General features: G+C 35.7%; 1 protein-coding gene across 1 annotated transcript in view; it reads right to left on the bottom strand.

Annotated features, from left to right (window-relative positions):
- Window positions 1-22,775, bottom strand: part of ALDH1A1 (aldehyde dehydrogenase 1 family member A1) — a 37,623-nt gene that overhangs the window by 5,326 nt on the left and 9,522 nt on the right. The window contains exons 2-10 of the mRNA XM_040540009.1: window positions 22,361-22,465; window positions 17,300-17,440; window positions 14,182-14,311; window positions 13,120-13,181; window positions 11,028-11,156; window positions 8,167-8,280; window positions 6,316-6,418; window positions 5,496-5,680; window positions 916-1,080 (exon numbers count right to left, since the gene is read on the bottom strand). Of these exons, the coding sequence (XP_040395943.1) occupies window positions 916-1,080; window positions 5,496-5,680; window positions 6,316-6,418; window positions 8,167-8,280; window positions 11,028-11,156; window positions 13,120-13,181; window positions 14,182-14,311; window positions 17,300-17,440; window positions 22,361-22,465 (1,134 nt within the window). The remainder of the gene's footprint in view (window positions 1-915; window positions 1,081-5,495; window positions 5,681-6,315; window positions 6,419-8,166; window positions 8,281-11,027; window positions 11,157-13,119; window positions 13,182-14,181; window positions 14,312-17,299; window positions 17,441-22,360; window positions 22,466-22,775) is intronic.

The raw sequence follows: 22,775 nt of genomic DNA, 5'->3' as shown, positions 1-22,775 counted from the left end.
TATGTTCAGCAGAATGCAGCAGCAGTATTGCTGGCTGCAAATAGTAGCACCTAGATTTCTGACAATTTTGAAGGAGTTTCTAGTGTGAATTATAATGGACACCAGTTGCACCCATTATTAATCAGGATGAATGTAAAAAAAAAAAAAAAAAGACAACAACAACAACAAACAAAAAACCAAAGCAACCAACCAACAACAGCAACAACAACAACAAGCAGAAAGAGAAGAGGTCATAACTGCACTCTGGGGATGTTTTTGGAGGACTGGTTTCTCAAGAGAAAAGCAGATCTGCAGTCCTAACGCCCTGGTTCCTTCCAGCTGGTCATTGCTGCCCTGGGAATGCCCCCTTAATTGATTTAGTACAAGCCGTTCAATACTGTGTGGGCACTTCTGCAAACAGATCTAGGTTAAATAACCCTGCAGAGGCAAAACTTTGCTTTGTTGAAATTGTTACCAGGCAAAATGCGTGTGGAAGCACAACCTCTCTCATTGCAAAATAATTGTTTGGCACATTTGTGTCAAACCACAACCTGAGTGGCTCCTTAAGGAGTGAAGAGGTCATAAGCTGTGATTTCAAGGTTTGTTTCTCAGTTACAGGTTACCATGACTGATATCTAAGACACGGGTAGTATGGGGTGATGTTATTAACAGTCCCAGCCTTAACATTTCTTGACTCCTATCAGCTTAAGCTGGAGCCTTTGTTGGCAGGCCAGCCTCACACTCCTCTCCCTCACCTCCACTGAGTTGGTGAAATGGGCATAAGAAACCAAGAAAAGGATTTTAAACAACACCAGGCTGGAACGACAGATTTACTGGGAACATTTTTATGCCACCACTTGACCTTCTAAATGGATATTTTGTACAGAAATTTAAACAATCTCCAGTGAAAGTATGGACTGCCAAGAATTTATTTACCTCTTCTTTGGCGATGCGCATATCATCTGTAACATTAGAAAAAACTGTGGGCTGGATGAAGTAACCTTTGTCTCCCCATGGACCTCCTCCACATTCCAGTTTGGCTCCATCTTTTTTCCCACTCTCAATTAGCTCCAGGATTTTTTGAAACTGCTCCTTATCAATCTAAATGAAAAGATATTGCAGGGATGAAAGCAGCATACACTGATAACAATACTTCTAGCTCATTAACTGCAACTTAACAATGTTCCAGCTTTGTTCAATTAAATGTGTTGAAGTAGAACATCTGGACAGCCCTGCAAACATTCTTGTCATTAACTTTTCAAAAGTTTTTTTTTTTTTTTTTTTTTTTCTCAAATAAATCATTAAAAAGAAATTTTGACATACTAGCATCAGCTGTGCAGGGACTGATATGCTGTGTTTCTTCAATACAAAAGAAAAAAAAATGTATCTTATACTTCTCCTAGTATTGTTGTCAACCACAAATGTTTAATCCAAATGAGAACTGCTGAACTTTTTTCTGCAATCATAACAGAGGACTTGATCTAGCCTGCAAGATTATTCTGTGCTTTGCTGTGGCTGGTAGCTTGTCCCTGCTTTTCCCCTAAACTATTAAGGAAAGGTAAAAAGAAATAGTACATTAAAACTGAAATTCGGTGCTGTTTTCTGGTCCTTCTGAGTTGTTAGTGGAATAAAGACTCTTACCTTTGTGGTTTGAGAAAAACAGATGACAGATGTTTTGCTGGATGAAGCCAATCTCTCTCCCTCTCCCCCAAGTTCACCAGGAAATACAACATATGCCAAGCATATTTCAGTTTTGCTCTATGGTATAGCAGGTTTTAGTGCCTTTGGCTGGAAAGGGAGTTTACACTTCCACTCACAAAAGCTCACAAAGGGGCTACAAGAGAGATTTCCACTTCTCTAACTATTTTTTTAGTGACAAAATGGGTTGAAGAAAATATTGTACACCTGAGTAGAAAGAGCTCACATTTATTACAGTCCCAGAATCATAGAATAGTTTGGATTGGAAGGGACCTCAAGGATCATTGAATTCCAATCCCCCTACTATGGGCAGGGAAACCTTCCACTAGACCGGCTGGATCAAAGCCCCATCCAACCTGGCCTTAAATACTTCCAGGGATGGGGCATCCACAACTTCTGTGGGTAACATGTTACAATGCCTCACCACCCTCTGAGTTAAGAAATTCTTCCTTATAGCTAAACTAATATTTTTTTTTTTTTTTTTTTTTTTTTTTTTAGTTTAAAACTGTTGCTCCTAGTCCTATCACTCCACTCCCTGACAAAGAGTCCCTCCCCAGCTTTCCTTTACGACCCCTCTATGTATTTGGAAGGCCAGTATAGGGTCTCCCTGGAGCCTTCTCCAAACCGAACTACTCCAACTCCCTCAGCCTGTCTTCATTGGACAGGTGCTCCAGTCCTTCGATCAAATTCATGACCCTCTGGACTCACTCCAACAGGTCCATGTCCTTCTTGTGCTGGGGATCCCAGAACTGCATGCAGTGGTCCAGGTGGGGTCGCACAAGAGCAGAGTAGAGAGGGAGAATCACCTCCTTTGATCAGCTGGTCACACTGCTTTTGATGCAGGCCAGGATTTGGCTGGCTTTCTGGGACTGCAAGTGCACACTGCCAGCTCATGTTGAGCTTCTCACTAACCAGCACCCCCAGATCCTTCTCATCAGGGCTGCTCTCAATCCATTCTCTACCCAGCCTGTATCTGTGGGATTTGTGGGATTGCCCCGTGCAGGATTTGGCCTTGTTGAACCTCATGAGGTTTGCACAGAACCACCTCTCAAGCCTGTCCAGGTCCCTCTAGATGGCATCCCTTCCCTCCAGTATATCAACCACACCACACAGCTCGGTGTAACTGACAAACTGGTCCCAGTACTGACCCCTGAGGAACACCACTCATTACTGATCTCCATGTGGGTATTGATACATTAAGTGCAACTCTTTGAGTGCAACCATCCAAACAATTTCTTACCCAGCAAGTGGTCCGGTCCATCCATCAAATCCATGTCTCTCCAATTTAGAGACAAGGATATCATGCAGGACAGGAAAGAAGAAAACTTCTCATTTCCTTTCCTCTTCTCTCTAAGACCTCTAAGATCATCAAGTCAACAGTTAACCTATCACTGCCAAGTCTACCACTAAACCATGTCCCTAAGCACCACATCTACGTCTTTTAAATATGTTCAAGGATGGTGACTCATTCACTTAATGGGACAGCCTGTTCTAATACTCCACAACCCTTTCAATGAAGAATTTTTTCCTAACTTCATGCCTGTAGGGAAATTGTGTACAAGGTAACATTTATTTCAAGAAAAACTCAATGCTTCTTTGATAAAGGCCTACAATACAACACCCTCTCTTTTATTAATTAATTTATTTATTTATTCACAGTTTCATGACTCTTTTCTTCACTCTTTCGGAGTTCAACCCTTCAAGAACTGGCTCACGAAGACACTGAGATTACTTCTGGGGGGACTTTTGCGCGAACACTACTTCTCTATGATAATATTTATCAGCCAGTGAAGTAGGTGTGCATCTTATTTTCTTATTCATACAGTTAAAAAGGTGGCATTTCAGCTTAAGCTACAAGTCTTACCATTGTAGAAAAAATATAGTATTTTAAAATGTTTTGGGGAATCTTGGATGTGTATTAGACTAAACAGTTACTCAACTAAAGCTATGATAAAAGCTATGATATTTATGGGGATATTTATTTATAAGGATATTCATAAGGAGGTGGTTTTTAGTTCCATGTGCTCCCCTTGTCATTATGCTTTCAAACAATTACCTTAGTACATGCTGAAGACATAAAGTTTCTGCTACCTTGGTGGCCAAATATCTCTTGTGCATAAACATCATGAAGAGAAGAAAACGTTTAGATGATACAGCTCATGTTGTTTTCAGTCATCCCTTTGTTATTATTATCATCATAATTTTTCTTAATAATGTGTGAATTAGCATATATATGATCTTTTGCATTCCAGTAGGGACTTTGTCTCTTCTTTCATGCTCACTGTGCAAAGCACTACACAAACTTTCTGCCTGAGGCAGGTGCTGTCCCAGAGAGCCTGTGAACTGGAGGACAAATTTGGCTTTCAAGGAGGCTCTATGACACAACACAGTGAATAGGTTTCCTTTTCAAAAGAGAATTAGGCAAAGAACAGCACATGATTTAAGGGCAATGAGAGACTAAAAGCAATTACTGCAAAATAAATTTATCTAAAGTGCATGATTACATTTTCCATTAAAATTGGACTATAAGAACAGCACAGACAGAAACAGAACATACCAATTCTAGCAGGACAAATTTTGTTAACCTTTGAAAAACTCATGATTTCTTCTAAATCTTGCTAACAAGTAAAAGAGGTCAAAGAAAGCAAATGAGAGCAGCTGAGAGGATTCCTCCCCTTCCTTCTAATGTTTTAGTATTTTTTTTTTTCAAATGTTTAACTGTCCCTTTTAAGTAAAATTTACTTTTGTTTCTTATTTAAAATGCTAATATGAATTTCAAACTCAGTAAAGCCACAATAATATAAGACTAGATTTCTGTTAGCTCTGTGTTAGCTGTACACCAGACTGACAAAAATATACCTGAATTCCTGGAGTTCCTTGTTAGAAAATTCTTGTCCTCTGGCATTTAGATTTATTTAGCTGAACATATTAGCTCATTAGCTAGACACATCACAGGATATCAAAATAGGATCCTTATGATTTTTACATTAGCTTGTGTAGCTTGGAATAAAATTTCCCAATTTACTTTGTTTCTTTGATTACAAAAAATGACTGTGATAACCAATGAAGAATATATTACATTATTGAATGTGTGGGAGTTCCTTTGTCTCCAGCTTTTGCTTTGTCTCTGGTACAATTCCTTTGTTCTGTGATGATCAAATGTGTTTATAGTAGCTCTTCCAAGAAAATGTATATCCTATAGTATAAACTGATATGGGAATAAGACTCCGGAAAAAAATAATTTAACAATTCTCTGACGTGATTGACAGAATCCACTGAATCCATAGTACTATGATAGTAATGCTTATTAATGTTGCATTTCAGCCTTCATTTAATAGGGAAGCTCTTGGCATACACTTTTAACACAACCAGTAAAAAATATAAAGTGCTGTTTTTTAATTGTGGAATATTCTAAAATTGAGAACATCATAATGAAACACTAGCACCTTGGAAAAGGGTAAAAACCACTACCAGCTTTAGTTTCATCAAGCTACTCATTTACATTGGCAGTGTTTGAATATAATGCTAGCACTCCAACATGGGTGATCGAACTTACAGTTTTACAGCTGTTGCTCTGTAATTTTCTCAATGCATTTAAGTTCTATATAATTGTCCCCTTTCCATAATACTGGAAAATAGAATGAATATCTACCCTTAGGCATATCGTGGTAATACAAACAACCCTCACTCCATTTTTTTATCCAGTCTAACTACTGGACAATAATAAGTAGACTTAACACTAGCACTGGAGTAGATTTTGAAGTACTTTAAAGTGTGATGTTCTGTCAAAATTATATAAGATGTATAATATTACTTACTTGAGGGCCCTGCTGTACACCAGGCAACAGAGGATCCCCAAGGGTATACTTCTTTGCTCGTTCAATGCTCCGGCGAACAAACTCATCATAAATGGGCTCTTCCACAAAAATTCTAGATCCTGCTATACAACACTGTCCTTGGTGGTAGAATAGACCAATATGTGCAAATTCCACAGCTGTGTCCACTGTAAAGAAATGCAGAGTTCATCAGATCTTAAGTTTGAGTGGTCACCTCTTAAATTATTTGCAAACCTTTGTAATGACATCTCGTTTCCCTTTTTAACAGTTTTTATTTATATGGTCCTTTAAAACATGGGTATTCATCTATTTACTCAAGTCCAAAGCTACTCTCATGTAGAGTAGCACAGTATGGCAAGACAAACACACATTCAACTGTTGTATGTGAAATGTTGGTTCAACATTATTTGATTTATCGACAGTACCAAGAGAAAAATTCAGCTAGGAAGTTAATAAGGTCCATCTAGCTGTTTTTGGTTCTGAATTCATGTTCCATTAGAATCATAATTACAATAAGGCTTGGCAAGCTGTCAGATGTTCCTGTTCATTCAAGAGCCATCAATTTCTGATGACAGTTTGCTTTGAAACTATGGCAGGACCAGAAAACAAAATGGAATAAAACAAAACAAACAAGCAAACAAAACAAAACAAAACAAAAACAAAAACGAAACAAAACAAAACTCTTCTTTAGGCAGATGCTTTTTTTTTTTTTTTTTTTTTTTTTTTTTTTTTTAACAAAGAGGAGAAAAACTATATGGGACTTGAAAAAGTAGTCAGTTTATGTAATGAAAATGCTACTAACAATCCGCATCTGCAAATATAATGTTAGGACTTTTTCCTCCAAGTTCCAATGTAACTCTTTTCAGGTTGCTCTTTCCTGCAGCTTCTTTGATCAGTTTTCCAACCTAAAAGGCAGAAAAAAAGACACCTTAACCTCAAAAAATATCACCCCAGTAACACTTCTCTGATTTCCTTGAAAGTGGAAGTCATAGCTCAGAATCGTGTAACCAGTAGCTATAGAAATAAATAATTGTAGAAATAAAAATAATAAGAAAAAAAAAGGAGAGAGCAGAATTGGAAGGAAAGAGTCAGTGTGTAGATGAATTGCAATCTACAAAGCAGAACTGCTTCCTAGAACTGTTTTCCCCTGGAAATATTAATTTTATCTAACAAAGAGATCTGATGTCCGTTTGGTACCATGATTCTACTTGCTTGCATGTGTAATCAAACTAGACATTGATTTGTGCTCTGCTACTTGCTCTCAATAAATTGAAATGTATATATGGGAAAACCCTTTGATACATGAATTGAATGAGAGAAAATGTAGATATCTACAGTGCCTGCATGACTAACTGCCTTATTATAGTTTCTCCCTTATCAGTAATAAGGAGACCTGAAAGAAGAGGAAATGGGCACAGCGAGGCAGAGCCCCTGTCCTGTTTCTTTCCACTGGTGGCATAATTAAATGAACTTTTTTTTATGAGAATTATCCTGGGAAAATTGTGAGGAAAAAAAAAATCTTGCGGCACTTGCAGCTTTGGCCTGTAACTGCTAGTGTGTAGTAACCATCAGATATCTTCCCTTGCGTGTCAGCCTTCCTGTCTTTGGGAATAGCTCTTCATGATACTGTTGGAAGAAAGGGACAGCCACCAAAATCAGGAAATATGATTCTGAAATATGATCCTGAAATATGATCCTGTCCACCTGCCTTTGGAGGACATTGGGCATGGGGAACTTAGTTACTGTCTGCTGGGAATATATATGGACTATTTCTCATATGTCCTGGTTTTGGATCCTTTTCTTTTCCCACTATTTTAATGCTGATGGTTTCTGAGAATAAACACAGATCTTGCTCTCAGTGTACACTGACTGTTGACATGAGGCAATGATATTTATCTTTGGAGTGCACATCCAAGAAGTTAAAAGACCAGTTGGCAGCTCTTCCATGTAGCATGCACACAAACAGAAAGCACTATGCATACAGACGGATAGTACTGTACTGTAGTAAGGATAAAGTTAGAGAGTGCCTGCATTGAGAAATCTTCGGTCATATCAATCTTTGTTCTCGAGAGCAGAGGTTAGGAAAAGTTAACAGTGACCTTCCTTTCAATTGTTAAACTGATACATATCCTTCTGATGTATAACTGATACATACACTTCTAAGACCACCCAAATAATTATCTGTATCATTCAAATACCCTAAACCCATCACCTCACCTACATGTGTGCAGGACGAGGAATGAGAATTCTGAAGTAAATTCCTACCATCATGTTATTAAAGAGAACAGAGCACAGCCTTTTTCACTTTTTGCATTTTTTTTAAAGTTATACTTAAAAAGAAGCAAACAACAAAAGTTATTAAAATGTTTCCTTTTTAAAGGACAAGCCTTAAAATAGCATTGGTATATAGAAACCATTGTATCTCATGGAGTGCCTTTGTTTGAAGGGCTTTCCTGCAATACAAACATTGTTTAAATATGTTTAAAGTTAATAATAACCAACAAATCATTAAACAGACTTTGTTTAACAAACCAGCAGCCAAAAGAAAGAAAAAAGTTAAAACAGTTACATAGAACAAGTTAGACATTAAATCATTACTGGGAATCAGAGGGGCACAGTTCCTGCTTATATTTTCTTGCATTCATTATAATACCTCAGTAGAGCCTGTGAAGGCCACTTTATCTATATCCATATGGTGAGAAATAGCAGCTCCAGCAGTAGGTCCAAAGCCTGGCACAATGTTCACAACTCCAGGTGGAAATCCTGCCTGAATTGGAAGAGAAAACGCCATAAAATTGGAGAAGTAATGATGACTAGAAGAACATGTCTCATATAGTCTTATTTCCCTTTTCAGTTCTCCAGCCACTTTTTCAGAGTAATACAGTTATTCTCAGCCTTACAGCCCCAGACATGTCCATTTCTCACATGACTTATGAACCCCAACAGATTTTTTTTATGCCATTGAGCATTTTCTTAAAAGCAAACCATAAAAAAAAACACAAACACAAGAAAAGAACACATTACTTTAGTTTTTAGTGCCGTTGGCAAAATGTACATTTTTTTTTTTTTTTCTCTCTCACTCGGATATGTAAAGGAAAAGATGGCTTAATTTTCTGTCAACATCATTAAAGTTGTTTGAATCATTCTGTGTGCTTGGTGATTTTTGCTCATTATCTCTCATATTAAATGGCATTTAATTAATGATCTGCTGACTTCCAATAAAATTATTTTAATAAAAATGATGGAAATGATACTTTCGACTCAATATTTTTACTTCTTTCTCTGGACAGCAGTAGAGAATGGATAAAATGACAGCTAACAACACAGAAAGAGAAGACCATTTACCAAGCATGAAAAAGTTGGCTACTGAAGACATGTAAAGTTCCATTATCTGGCAAACTTTATAGTTAAAGAAAATGGAAACTTTTGAGTCAAATCAAACCTCTATTTTCCTACAAATTCTATACTAGATATGTTTCTTCCGTTGACAAAATAAAATATTTTTTTCTAACTTCAGGCAAACTCCCTTGAATATATGAAGTGCTGCTGGATTTCATGTCAGTTTATGAAGTAGCTATGGAATCTCGATGGCACTTATCAAGCAGAGAAAGCATAAAATTAAAAGACAAAAAAAATGCATCTCTTGTATTGTCACTTAAATATGTCTCTTTTTAGCATTAATTAAATGACTTTTGAATTGCATGCGTAGATTCCATTTTTGTTTGTAAAATGGTGTATTTCAGTTGGTGACTTATAGCTCCTAAGCCTCATGTCCTTCATTATGGACAGCAGACAATTACTTTTGTTTGAGTAACTTTATTTTCTTACAGGTTCAAGTGCTCTAATATGTTCCATCAGTTTTTTAATGCTCATTTAACTTTTCTGGTTAATAAGTCATAGAATACCCAGGAACTGATGAGATGATGAGGTTCTTTCGATTTTCTCAGTATTGTGTTTCACACATAATTTGTAGAGAAAATCTTTCTATGAGACTAATTCACACCAATTTTCATGTCTGTGTTAGAAGTTATTCTCTGTGTATTAGCAAAGAAATTTTGTGAGGACTATTAAGACGGATAGGAAGGATTACCAGGAATGACAGTATTTCTTTTTTAGATGTGTATACTTGAGAATAATTTAGATTTTAAATCATTACACAGTTTCACAAGAATTCTAAAGTAAGTGGTGAACTGATCACTGAGGTTTTGATCACCAACAGGGAGTCAGGTTCCAACTTTACGTGGGTAATCCAGATGTAAACTAAACTAAAACTCAGCAATGTTTGGTTGAATAATTCTTGAGGGACATGATGATGTAAATTTGTCTTTTATTAAAACCGTACTATATCTACCAGATAATACACTAAAGACATTTAACAATGGCATACCTAAACTTCTCATCCAGATGAACACTAAATGGGTAAAATGTATATCCTTTACTAAAAATGTTTTAGTGTTCTACCAGTCATTATCAGTAACAATTCTAAAATGGCATGCAAAAGTGATCTATGATCACATTCCCACTTTAGAGCTCTCCTTTTAAGTAATCAGAAATAATAGAAAATATACCTGCTTTTTTATCTCCTTGACCCAATATTATCTAATAGCATTTCCTACGTAATAAAATAACAGTAGGATTTAGTTTCTTCTTAATACTCATTTAATTTGTTTGAAATAGCACTGAAGACTGTGTGCTATGCTGAATCATTGTTTTGAACCAGAATAATAAAAAGTGCCAAGTCATTGCCATTAGCACTGTACAAGGTTACTGAGCTGGCAGTTATTGACATCTGTGCCAACTCTTCAGACATGTTAGATTACATTTGTTGATCTTATTGGGAAGCGAGATAGCTAAACTGTTTAACTGTTCTTTGGGTGTTTGCTGGGCTGGGCACAATAGCCAATGTAAATTTGGAACCGCTGGATAAACTATGACACTCCTTACATTCAAGAGCACAAAGTGCTCCCAGTTTCTGTGTGAAGAAAGTTCATAAGTTTGGCAGCAGTCAAGCGATGCAGACTTACATCTGTCTGTTAATTACAAACCCAGCTGGGTGAAAAGTATATTCAGTTAAATAATAATAATAATTATCTGATAACAATTAGCTGTACAAACAGGTTATTTTCTGTGATAACTATGCTAATAAAGCCATGGCCACCCACTTCTAAATACCCTGCTCCTGGCTTCTTGTTTACTTTTAACTTTGAAAGGTACTGTTTACCAAGGAATGGAGTTTACTAAGTTGCTATTGTGAGTTTTTTTTTGTTTGTTTATTTTGTATTGTTTTGTTTTGTTTACTCTGTGTGCGTGGATAAAGCTGAAAGATATGTATGCTTTTGCCCTGGATTTGTTTCACTGGTTTACAGTAGGGTAAGTTCCATAGCACAAGGCTAGACATGCAATGAGAAGTACTTGCAGAGGACAGCCTAGCTTATATTACTTCTGTGGCATTTCAGCTGCAGTATTCTCTTACATTTCAAAGAAGGGCAAAAAACTGTGCTGTTACTGACTTACCTCTTTAATTAAGGATCCCATGTAAAGGGCAGTCAGTGGTGTTTGTTCTGCTGGTTTGACAACCACTGTGTTTCCACAACAAAGGGCAGGGGCGATCTTCCAGATAAACATAACCAATGGGAAGTTCCACTGAAAGACAGATGAGAAGGTGTATCCTATTACTAATACATAACCAAAATGCCTTTGCTTTTTTCTATGATAATAGCACCCAACTGTGTGGATGAACTCTTTGTTGAACTCTTTTCAAAGTGAAGGTATTTCAAAAAAGCATCTGGCAAGCCACACTATACAAAGACCACTGATTTTGGTATATGTGATTCCAGGGGATCCAGGGTGTTAGTTAAAAACTGAAGAGAACAGAAGGGTACTCCTATAAGCAAGACTGTTGTTGAATTAGTGGTAAAGTTGGGAGTTTTGCTGTCTTGTTTCTTAAATGATCGTGTTCAGCATCAATTCAGTTTTCTAAGGGAGACAAGGCAATAAGGTATAACACTGCTGCTGTTCTCTTCCATTGTGGTTTCACTGTCTGCTTTCTACTGTGTTTAGTCCAACCAAACTGCAGAGCAGCTGATTCCTTTGGACTCCATGTTCAACAGTGTAAGGGACAATGTAGTTGGGGAAAAACGGGCTGCCTCTTTGAGAATAATTCTAATAACTTAGGATGTATTAAGCCTTTGGGTCTCAGCACAAAAGATGCACAAGAGGAAAAGGAAGTTAACAGTTACCTAGTATGTCGGAAAAGCTTGGAGTATACACGCAACTGTTCTTTATCTCATTTAAACATCACCCCAGCCTCAGAAATAACTGAAGAACAAATAACCCAAAATAAAGGATTACAGGGCTTTCTGGTCTTCCTTATTGAAGAAGAACTGGAAGTGGAAGGGAAATGCTGAACTAGCAAAAGTGTTCTACAGCATTCACATAATCTTTAAATTTTGGTTTATATACAGACCTTGAACTAGGTGGCTTTAAATTTCAATGGGGAGAAAACAGAGATATACTTAGAAATTCTTGAACATTTTGTATGGAAAGCCGGCATTTGTACAAATTGTCCATAATTTCAGGCTGTAATTTTACACAGAATAGTGTCTAGTTCTTTACCATATCTTAACTCTGTGCTTCATTTGAAATATCTTGTGCTGGACTTACAAAAGAAACTAGATCAATAGATTCCCAAACTGTACTAGAAGCTGGATCCATATGCTGTGTTCTAGAGATGTTCTCTAAACCAAAGTAGTGGTCTAAAGATACAGAAAATCTGCAAGATCAGCTGAAAGATGTCAGGAACAAGAGTAGGTCCCACATATCGGAACAAACCTGATAGACAGGCTGACTCTTTTAGAATCTGGCAAGCTGTTGAGCAGGTCAAGTCAGGCTGCCAAACCTAATATGTGCAAAAAGGCATGTGGATTAGGCGCGTCTAGCTTATATAACCATTTTCACAGCTACCTGTTGAAAGCATGTAGATCTCACAAAAGTGTTTGAAAGTTCATTTCCTCAGTGTTTTGGGATGCTCAGACTCAGGCAGGCCTTTTGAAACTTCATTTAGAATAAGCAATTTCAGAACTGGGAATCTTGACACTGATCAGGAACTTGGGAACGTGTCTTAGTATCATTGTGCCAATTAAATATATTCTTTATATTGCTTGTACCATCAACAAGATAAATGATTCTCAGCCATAACTAGAGATTGCTGTTGTCCAGAGATTATATATAACAGAACAGATATTCCAGGTACCAAACACTTTATTGGTTATAGGCTTATATTACCCTCTCCAAATAGTTTATTTCCAATTCTTGTGGTTCCAGCAGAATGCAGTTCTATCTTTCAAACTAATTCATCAGCCAATCTTTTGTGTTTTATTTGCCCTCCACATACAGGGAGAAGAGAGACAAGGCTGGACTAGACTAACTGTTCAAAATGTCATGATTTGATGAAAGATTTTGATGAATACTTAAGATAGTCTCTAATTTTAGAAACAAAGTTTCTGACTGGTAATGTTTCACTAATCTGTTTGCAGAGAAAACATTTCAAAAGCATGCCCATTTACAACAGGAACATTTATGTGTTATATAAATGGCTTCAACTTACAGGAATAATTTGGCCACACACACCAATGGGCTCATGTCTTGTAAATGTGAAAAAGTTTCCATCTAGAGGAAGAAGAAATAAATTAGACATTCAGGAAAAACAGTTGTTAGAAACAGTTAAATCAGAAAGAAGATAAAGTTGGATACCAAACTTAGCTACATACAATTTTACTTAAGATATTTTCAAAATCTTAACTGTGCAAGAACAACTATGAAGTACATCTGGATTCAATCTCTACTTTCTTCATAGCTTCAAGGTTTGACTCTGCCAGTATGACTGAGTTTTGGTAGTGAAAACCCTGCTTCTCAAAGTGGTATGCACAGCATACCAACGAGCATTCTTCATTTCTTTTTTCTCTTATCACTTTTTTTTTTTTTTGAAAGTTCTTCTCTAAAAGCTACTTGCAATCCTGGGTACATATCAGACTTTTTTTTAATATTAGACCTTAGCTTAAATCAAATCCATTAAGTATAAAATTCTCTTTGATTCAAATAAACATGTGTTCCATTAAGCCTAGCATAGGGATCCATGTCATGCAAAATGTTTGAAGTATTTATCACTCCAGTATTCCTTAATTCCTTCTTTATTACCATTCTTTTCTTTGTCCTTCTGAGAGAAGGCGGCTAGCAACAATGTTTTCTTAGAGCTGCTTAATGGGAGAGGGAACAGAATAAAATTTCAGGAAAACAAAGAAAAGTTTCCTCATTCCTCTCTTTTAGTACCCTTCTTAATAAGCTATCCAATAACTGAAAGAAATACTATTGTTTCTGCTAATCTTAGCTTTAGTAAGCTGCTACCTGGCTTTCAGTATTGTACCCTTGCATAAATGATACCTTGCTATGCAAAAATAACCTATGAGTCTTACTAGATGTACATACAAGCTAAAAGTTTTCTTGTCAGTAAAATGTATTGGTGCATAAAACAAGATAAGCTATATTAAGAACTGTCTAAACTATTTTCCATTTAATATGCTTTTGGTGCCGTGAAGCTTCTAGAAAAAGGTAGTTTTACACAGGTCACATTGTTTCAATTATGTACATTTGTTATCTCAAAGCTACTCACCCATTGGAACAGTCCGACCATGGATTTTATCAGCCCAGCCTGCACAGTAGCGTAATGTTTTAATACAAGCACCTAAATCCATTAGGTAGGCAGTAGAAAAGAGTTTCCCACCATCGATGGCTTCCATTGTCTGCAAACAACAGCAATTACATAGTTAATATGAACTATTGATAAGCCTTCTCATATCTGTACTTCATCACTTAGTATTTGGTTGTTCAGTTCAGAGTACTAGCACTTAATACTAGCTTCTAGGGGATTAATTCCCCTCTAAAGGCTACTTAGCACTTGAAAAACCCAAGGTGGGAATTTGCAAATGAGAAAATGTCATGATGGTTTATTCTCAGTGACCTATCCAGATAGCATGACCACCATACATTTGAAATGGTAACCTGTCTCGAAGAAAAGAATAATATTTCTCCCATTTGAATCAGTTAAGATGTTCCAGTTTAAACTGAGTATTATACAAGCTGTAGATGTACAGCTAGGGGTCTGTGGGTTAATTGTTGCAAATAAATTGAGTGGCCTCCCTTGGCTTATGTACATTGACATACAAGGAAGGCAGTAGTTTCCTACTGATAACTGTCACACTAACTTGGGATCCTCTACTTTTTAATTATCATGAGAAATCTTTCTATGTGCTTAATGAATGATTGGCATCTTATATGAACAAGAAGAGACAAAGTATGGAATATAATTCTAAAATAAACCCCAAATCTCCTAATGTGCAAAGGAAAGATCTGAGACATCGGGAACTATTAAGAGAGAGAAATTAATTGTATCATTCCAGCCAAATCTAGGGAGTGTGATTTGAATTAATGCCATTTTAATACCTCTAACTATTGGGACATTTAGCTAAAGACTACGTGAAGTCCTTAGATAATGTCAACATAGTCTTAATAGTGCTAGATTTTTTTTCTCAAGTGTTTCATCACAGAGACAGTGTGGACCTGCAGCTTTGTGAACAATCTTGTAAGGATGCTTAGTAGTAAAAACCTGAAGTATAGTTTCAAGATCTAGTCAGATCTTAGAGATATTATTTTATTTTCTAAATTTGTTATTTTGCATGTCCAAAATTCCTTAATGTTCATAATGAGTCTACTGACTAATTGTGAAAGTACAATGTTTCACCAACAACCTGCCTCTAAAGCCCAAAATTTTAGTTAAATCGATGCACTGCAGATATCAAATTTGAGAGGACAGCAGAACAAATGGAGAAGTTATCAATGCTTTTTCAGCATACTGCTTACTATTCCAGAGTATACTTATATACCTATAGGACTGTTCAGCCTCTGGACTTCATGAGACTTCATGGACTTCATGAGAAACATAACTATATAAAACAGTGAAATGGAATAATTTAGATCCTGAATAGATGCAAAAACACATTAAAACACACTTGAAATGAGCTAAGGGGTCTATTTTGACCTCTAATATCTATAATGCTATTTGTAGCTGTAGCACTAGCTCTGCTGTTCTTAGGATAAGCTATGAGTGGACAAAGTCTGTGTTCATTTTGATGAAGTCTGGAAAACGCTTTGTTCAAACACACCTTATCTAAAAGGGAAAAGTAGGCAATAATGTGAGGAAGACGGGAAATAAAAACAAAGTCAGCAAAATAGAAACTTGGGAGGGGTCTCAGAGAAAAGGAGTATTTTAATATTATGAAAATGGCTAGTGGGAACGAAATCTAAATGTTTCATTTTTCTTATGGAAAAAAAAAAAAGAAAAAAGAAAAAGATTATTTCTCTATCCCCTTTGCATGTGTAATACCTTAGGTGGTACAACAAAGAAGCAAATGCTAATTTGTCCAGTATTTAACTGAGAAGTGGGCATACATTTCCTATTAAAAAATGTAACTCTCTTAAAATTTACCCTTTCTCAACTCCAATAAATCTAGCACTGTCAAGGACACATTAGCCACTGAAGATTTCTCCTGAAAAACTAGGTGATTGTTATTCCATATCAAGGTGACAGGATTAGTTCAGTTGTTCAGAGAATCAACTTTCTTGAAGAAAAGTGTAAATCTGGGAGTTGTAATCTTCTGAGCTTGAGGACACAACCTCAGTTCCTTTGAATTTTTCATTTGTCTTTAAAAAGCTGTTTGGACATGCACAAGTGCCTTTGTATACTAAAGCCATAAAGAAAATAGAACAGGAAATAGACATTTCATTGCAGCTTTTACATATTTTGGAGGTTTAAATTTTATTGACTTATTGGTGTGTTTTGTAACTAATGGCTAAATACTTCTAATTGTGATTAAATCAGTCTGAGTGATGATCCTGAATGCTGGATGCTCTTGATTCTCTCTCACATATTGGCATATACCTGGCACAAAACCAGTGTTCCTCTTCAGGAGAGCACAAACAATTAACTTGCCTAAACGTTCATCCCAGAAGGCATGTGAAATAGGAAAGAGATCATCTTAATTGTAGCATCAAACATGGAATAGGTAGAGTATTGCACTGTACCAAATAACTGGAACATTTATTCGTTAAATGTTCTTCCTTGAATTACTGCAGTTAGATGGTGGTGCTACATCTTACGTGTCCACAGTTGAGCAGTAACATGGCCAACAAACAATAGTTGATAAAGACAGGAAATGATTGCCTACCACCCATGTTCCTGGGTTAAGGTGTTTTTTGTTTGTTTGTTTGTTTGCTTCTTTTAACTCATAGCCATTTGCAAGCTAGAGTTAGTGAAAACAAAATGTATAACACTGAAATTCAGAATTTCTTCCCACACTCATTGGTATTATCTGTAAGCTCTGAGCTAGGCTTTGAGGTAAGGCCTTGACTCAGGTCTTGGTTTAGACAAGCGTTAAGCATAGGGTCTACATTAACGTGTCCTTGTGATTCAACAACTGAAATTGCATGGATTGTAGGCAGCTTTAATATCATCTTAAAGTTAATGAAATACTCAAGTACTTTGTGGATTTAGGGTGTCTGTCGACCAGAGTGTAAAACAGTTTAATGTGGTGCATTTGGAATAGAGAGGGAAAAATGAACACTGGAACAGCCTCATTTTCCATGGTTTTAGTGCATTACTCTTGCTTATATCAATCTTTAAAAATCAGAACACAGATTTTTTTTCCCCCTTTTTGTTCACATATTATACTCACAGCTAAAATCAATCTCTCTCTTTCAACTAAATCAGCTAGTTTATTTAAGAGCCTTCCTCGCTCTGAAGCATCCATTGTACGCCAGGGTGATCCAAGCTCAAAAGCTCTTCTAGCTGCTTTAACAGCCTTGTCTACATCTGCCTGTGGGAGAAAAAAATAAAATAAAATTAATCAGTAATTGATTCTGTCATCCAGGCTTGTTAGTTGCTAAACAGGCAAAGTGTTTTGCAATCCCAGTCTAATCAGAATTTGTACAGTAATTTTAGATATATAGGTTATTTTCTTTCAAACCCTTTTCCTATCATTTCAGCAATGTGAAGTTGTATGAGAAGCAGATGGGTTTTCAAAGCTCATGAAATAAAAAATAAAATAAATAAAATAAAAATAAAATAAAATAAAATAAAAACATATTAAGGAACTCCAGTTCTAAAAAGTCTCTCTTTTAGTGTCTGTAACTGGGGATGAATACACAAATTACAAATTTGCATTTGCACTTAAAATAATATTAACAATTGAATAATTGACTACATTCAAAATGCTAAGCCTAAGTACTTTAAAGTTTAGGCATTGGCTCAAGATAATTTGTCAGCCCATTAATGTTTTTTATAACATAATGTGTTATTTACCATATGGCTTTTGGTGTAGTGAGAAAATATACAATGAATTACATGAAACTCTTTTGTGTGGAAAGTTGTTCCACGTAAAATGACTAAAAAATCCCTTGAGAAATGGTTTTCAAAACCTGGAGGTTTTTTTATATTTCATGTTAAAGATTCTGAAAGAAATATAACAACAAAAAGGAGGTTTATTGCAGTCTTTTGTTAAAAATTAAAAACAATGATTTTTGAAAAAGAGAAATACATATATGGAACATATTTTCTTAAGCAATTTGATTTTTTTTTTCCTTCTGATTGCAAGAATCTCATCCATGTAAATCACTATGAGGTTAACTGAGTGAGCAAAGTTGACTGCAGGTCAATGCGCAGGTTAAGTGGGTTCTGAATGTGGACCAGATCTAGAATCTTTAACTGATGTCTAATTAACTAATTCTCCTTCAATAGGGAAAAAAGAAAACCAAAGCCACAGACTAAAGCCTGGTATAGATCTGCTGGACAGGAGACTCACAAAACTTCCTAGGATGAAGTTTGGAAAAATGATAGTTGGGAAGGATCTTTACAACCTGCACAATCATTACTGTACTGACCCATTGTCTACAGCAGGTAGCTGAAATCTATCAGATTAAAAAGGGCTGTTTTTCTTCAAAAACTGCCAAAATGTTGTCAGATACCTCATCACTTATCTGTGACACAGAAATATGCATTCAGTGAATATTTAATTCTTTTTTTTTTTTTTTCTTCTTATCTCTTGCTATCATAAAAGTTCTACAGCTTTGCAATACAACTTAGGATGTATGCCTTGGCCTACACCAGTAAAGAATGGGAGAAACCATGAGCTGCAATTGTGTGAATGATGTAAATTAAAATTAAAAACATTGCCATGTGTTCTTTAGTGCGGAAATAATTAAAATCAAGAAAAGGATATTTAAAGATAATTATGGACTGTGAATAACAAGTAAGGAAAAAAAAAGATATTCTTTAAATATATGAAATTTAATTTGGGAACATAAATCTATACCAAGAGAATAAAGCCTGTTAGATCTATACAGAGCTAGATTTTTTTTTGTTTTTAAATAGACTTTTCATTAATATACATTTACCTTTGTTCTTACTGACCACGTGTTGAGCTGCTTTATTATTACTAGGGGCCTTTAAGATTAGTGAATCTGGAAAAAAGTTTTTTTTTTTAAAAAAAAAAAAACCATATTGCACAAACAAATTAATTTCCTAAAATCTCTTGGCTTATTATGTAGAGTAGGCTCTAGAATATCAGGTTCGCAGTGACCATGTAATTTATTAGATTTGTACAGTTCATTTGGCAATTTATTTAATAGTTATTTTCTTTACACATTAGTTGGAAAAATTATTGGAGAGAAAGCAAACCTATGCATCAAATAACATCATCTTTCTATTTAATGCGTTGCTATATTGCCTGTAAAAAATTAAAACTAGAAAAATTCTGAATGTTAAATGAACAGTTGCAGGTCATGAGCAATTTAATTGGAGAATGAACAAACATTAGGCCAGCCTGATTTTCAATATAATCTTATTTTCAAACACTGAATAGAGAAGTGATAGAAGTAGGGTTTTGCATCAAAAGCACTTATGGTGCTTTTCTGATAAAATTCAACAGTAAACAACATGCTTATGAAATGTTTTGGCTGAGGGAAAAACGAGCCTGAAATAATCTCAGTGATACTGAGACAGGTAACTGGGAATGAAAAAAAGCATGAATAAAATGTTTTAAGAATTTATGATCAGACATATGAAGTTACCAAAAACTAGATTCATGCAGATTTTTTCAATTATCTTAGTCAAGGAAAAAGTTTAAAATCTGTCTTCGCTATAGCCTTCCTGTATGGTCACTATTGCTCATATACTAGACAGAGAGCTCTTGAGCCAAAGTTCATCAAGACATTCAGGATGAAATTACCAAACAGAATAACTAAGTTTCGGTGAGCACAGGAAGCTGAATGAACTCTGTTCCTACACATTTCTCAAAAAAACATTTAATTTCAGAGTGAATCTCTGTACAGTAAAGTCAAATATTCTTAAAGAGAGTGTGCTAACTATTTTGACAATAAATTGGTGGTGAACTTCCAGCACTAATAGACTGTTTATGAGTTTATTAATATCTTTCATGGATAAAATGGTGTTCAACAGACATTTTGCTGCTAAATTTAAAACAGGCCTCATACACAAATAATTCTAGTGATGAATATTTCTTGGCTGAAATGAACATCAGATATCATTTTGTGAGAAATAAAAGAAAAACTATTCCATTCTTTTTTTTTTTTTTTCTTTTTTTTCTTGCATTTGGACATCTAAATTTGACTTCGAAAGGGAAAACTAGTAAAGGAAATAAATATTTGCAGGAACCAAAACATTAATTGCAAAAACAATGTTATTTTCGAACAGTATTTTTTAATAATATTTATTTGTCTTGTGTTTGTGTGTGTGCAACTGTCAACTGGAAATAGAACATTCACTTCTCATACTTATTTTCTCAGACTTTATCCAAAAATTTATTTAGTCATCAGTTTTAAAAGTGCTTAAGCAACATTGTCTGTTCTATTTAAACAAGCAACTCCCCTATTTGATAACATATACTTAAAATTTGTGGTCAAACTAAGTAAATCCTTTTTCATCTAAAAATACTTACTATGATGAAAACACAAAGTTGCTTATTTGAGGACATAGCTTTTCATTATATATCTGATTAAATGCCATTTTTCAGTATTTTTTCTAGTAAAAAAAAATCTCATACACGTAAAAAAAAAGTTTGTTTTTAAGTGTTAACAATGTTTTTACTTCTTTGCTTAAAATCATCAATTTAACATCCAGTACAGAAATATGCTTTGTTGGGATTAATGTCTATTTGGTAGATGACCTTCAGCTTCATAGCCCACTTTTGTACTATGTTTCAATATATTCTTCACAAAACTACATTTTCAAGATGACACTACTGAGAAGAAAAATTCACAGCTAAAAATGTTGATGGTAATGAACAGTTTCCCACAGTCTCCATCAGAAAATGTTAGTATTTTTCTAATTTATGGCATCTGTAATGTAAAAGCTTACATAAATGTGTTATGAACAGATTAGATAAGGAAGAGCCAGGAAAACAAATAAACAAAACAAAACAAAATGATGATGAAAAATAATGACAAAATAATAATAAAACTAGATGCCACTGATCAAACACAGCAAAAATAATTACTATTATTAACAGGAAAATTAACAAAAAATGTTTCTACAAAATTTTCCTCATCATATTATTAGTATAATACCCTAAGAGTGAAGCAGAAGAAAGGAGGATGGAAGTATAGAATCACAGGATATCCTGGGTCCTGGATGACCACAAGGGTCATTGAGTCCAACTCCAGGGTCTGCACAGGACCACCCAGAAATCAGACCATGTGTCTGATAGCGTTGTCCAAACGTTTCTTGAACTCCAGCAGGCTCGGTACTGTGACCACTGCCCTGGGGAGCCTTTCCCAGTGCCCAATACCCCACCCTCTGGGTGCAGAACCTTTTCCTAACACCCAGCCTGATGCTCCCTTGTTGCAGCTCCATGCTGTTCCCCCAGGTCCTGTAGGTGTCCACTGAGAGCAGACATTAGCTACCTCCTGCCCATCTGCTCCCCTCATGAAGGAGCTACAGGCTGCCATGAGGCCTCCCCATAAGTCACTCCCACAGAGTGACTTCAGCCACTCCTTGTATGTTTTCACCTCTTTGTTACCCTTCCTTGGACATACAGTTTTATGGTTTTTTTTTTTTTTTTTTTTTTTTTTTTTTTTAAGTGTGGTGCCCAGAACTGCACAGAGCTCTCAAGGTGGGGCTGCACCTGCGCAGAGCGGAGCAGGACAATCCCTTCCCTCAACCAGCTAGCAGTGCCATCTCTTGTGCACCTGAAGGTACGTTTGGTTCTTTTGACTGCCGGGGCACACTGCTGGCTCATGTTCAACTTGCTGACAACCAGAACCCCCAGATCCCTTTCTGTGGGTCTACTCTCCAGTCTCTGAGCTCCCAGTCTGTATGTACAGCCAGAGTTACCTAGTCCCAAGTGCACAATTCAGCACTTGCTCTTGTTAAACTTTATATTTGTTAAACTTCATATCTTGTTAAACTTCATATTAACTGGTGATTGTCCAGTTCTCTAATTTGTCAAGATCTCTCTACAAGGTTTCTCTACAATCAAGAGAATCAGCAGCTCCTCCCAATTTAGTATCATCTGCAAACTTACCCAAAACAACTTCTAGTCCTGTATCCAAGTCATTTATGAAAACATTAAAGAGTTCATTAAAAAAAAAAGAGAAAACATTAAGAGTTTATATCAGCAGAGATGGATGCTCATCTTCCTGCTTTAATGCAGAATTGAATTTAAAGCTAAGTTTAAAAGAAAGAAAAACAAAACAAAACAAAACAAAACAAAACCCTCTACCTTGTCGCCTTCTTCAATCTCACAGATTTTCTCTTCATTTGCAGGGTTAAAGACTTCAAATTTTTTACCACTGACTGAATTGTGCCATTCATTGTTTATAAATATCTGTAAAGGAAAAAACAGTGCATTACTATTAGTAACATATATAGCTGTTGCCTATCTTCTATGTTAAAGAAAAACACCAAGAGCTGTAAGATAAGTACCTGAATTCAAAAAGGAATAGTTATTGCTAAATTACTATGAAGAGAAGAGCGATCATATATGCAGTTAACCAACTTTTTAAAATTATCTTCTTTTGGAGAAAAGCAACTTTCTTTCTCCACAGCATATTTACACTTTGTTTCATACTACGAAAAGTTATTTTTGCACTGGGATCCTTCCTCTTTCAAACCAAAGTCTGTGATGTACGGTAGAC

This window comes from Cygnus olor, chromosome Z (genome assembly GCF_009769625.2).
Source record: "Cygnus olor isolate bCygOlo1 chromosome Z, bCygOlo1.pri.v2, whole genome shotgun sequence".
In the NCBI taxonomy this organism is placed as follows: Eukaryota; Metazoa; Chordata; class Aves; order Anseriformes; family Anatidae; genus Cygnus; species Cygnus olor.
The sequence above is the reverse complement of the archived record's forward strand: the minus strand, read 5'-3'. Positions and strand labels throughout refer to the sequence as shown.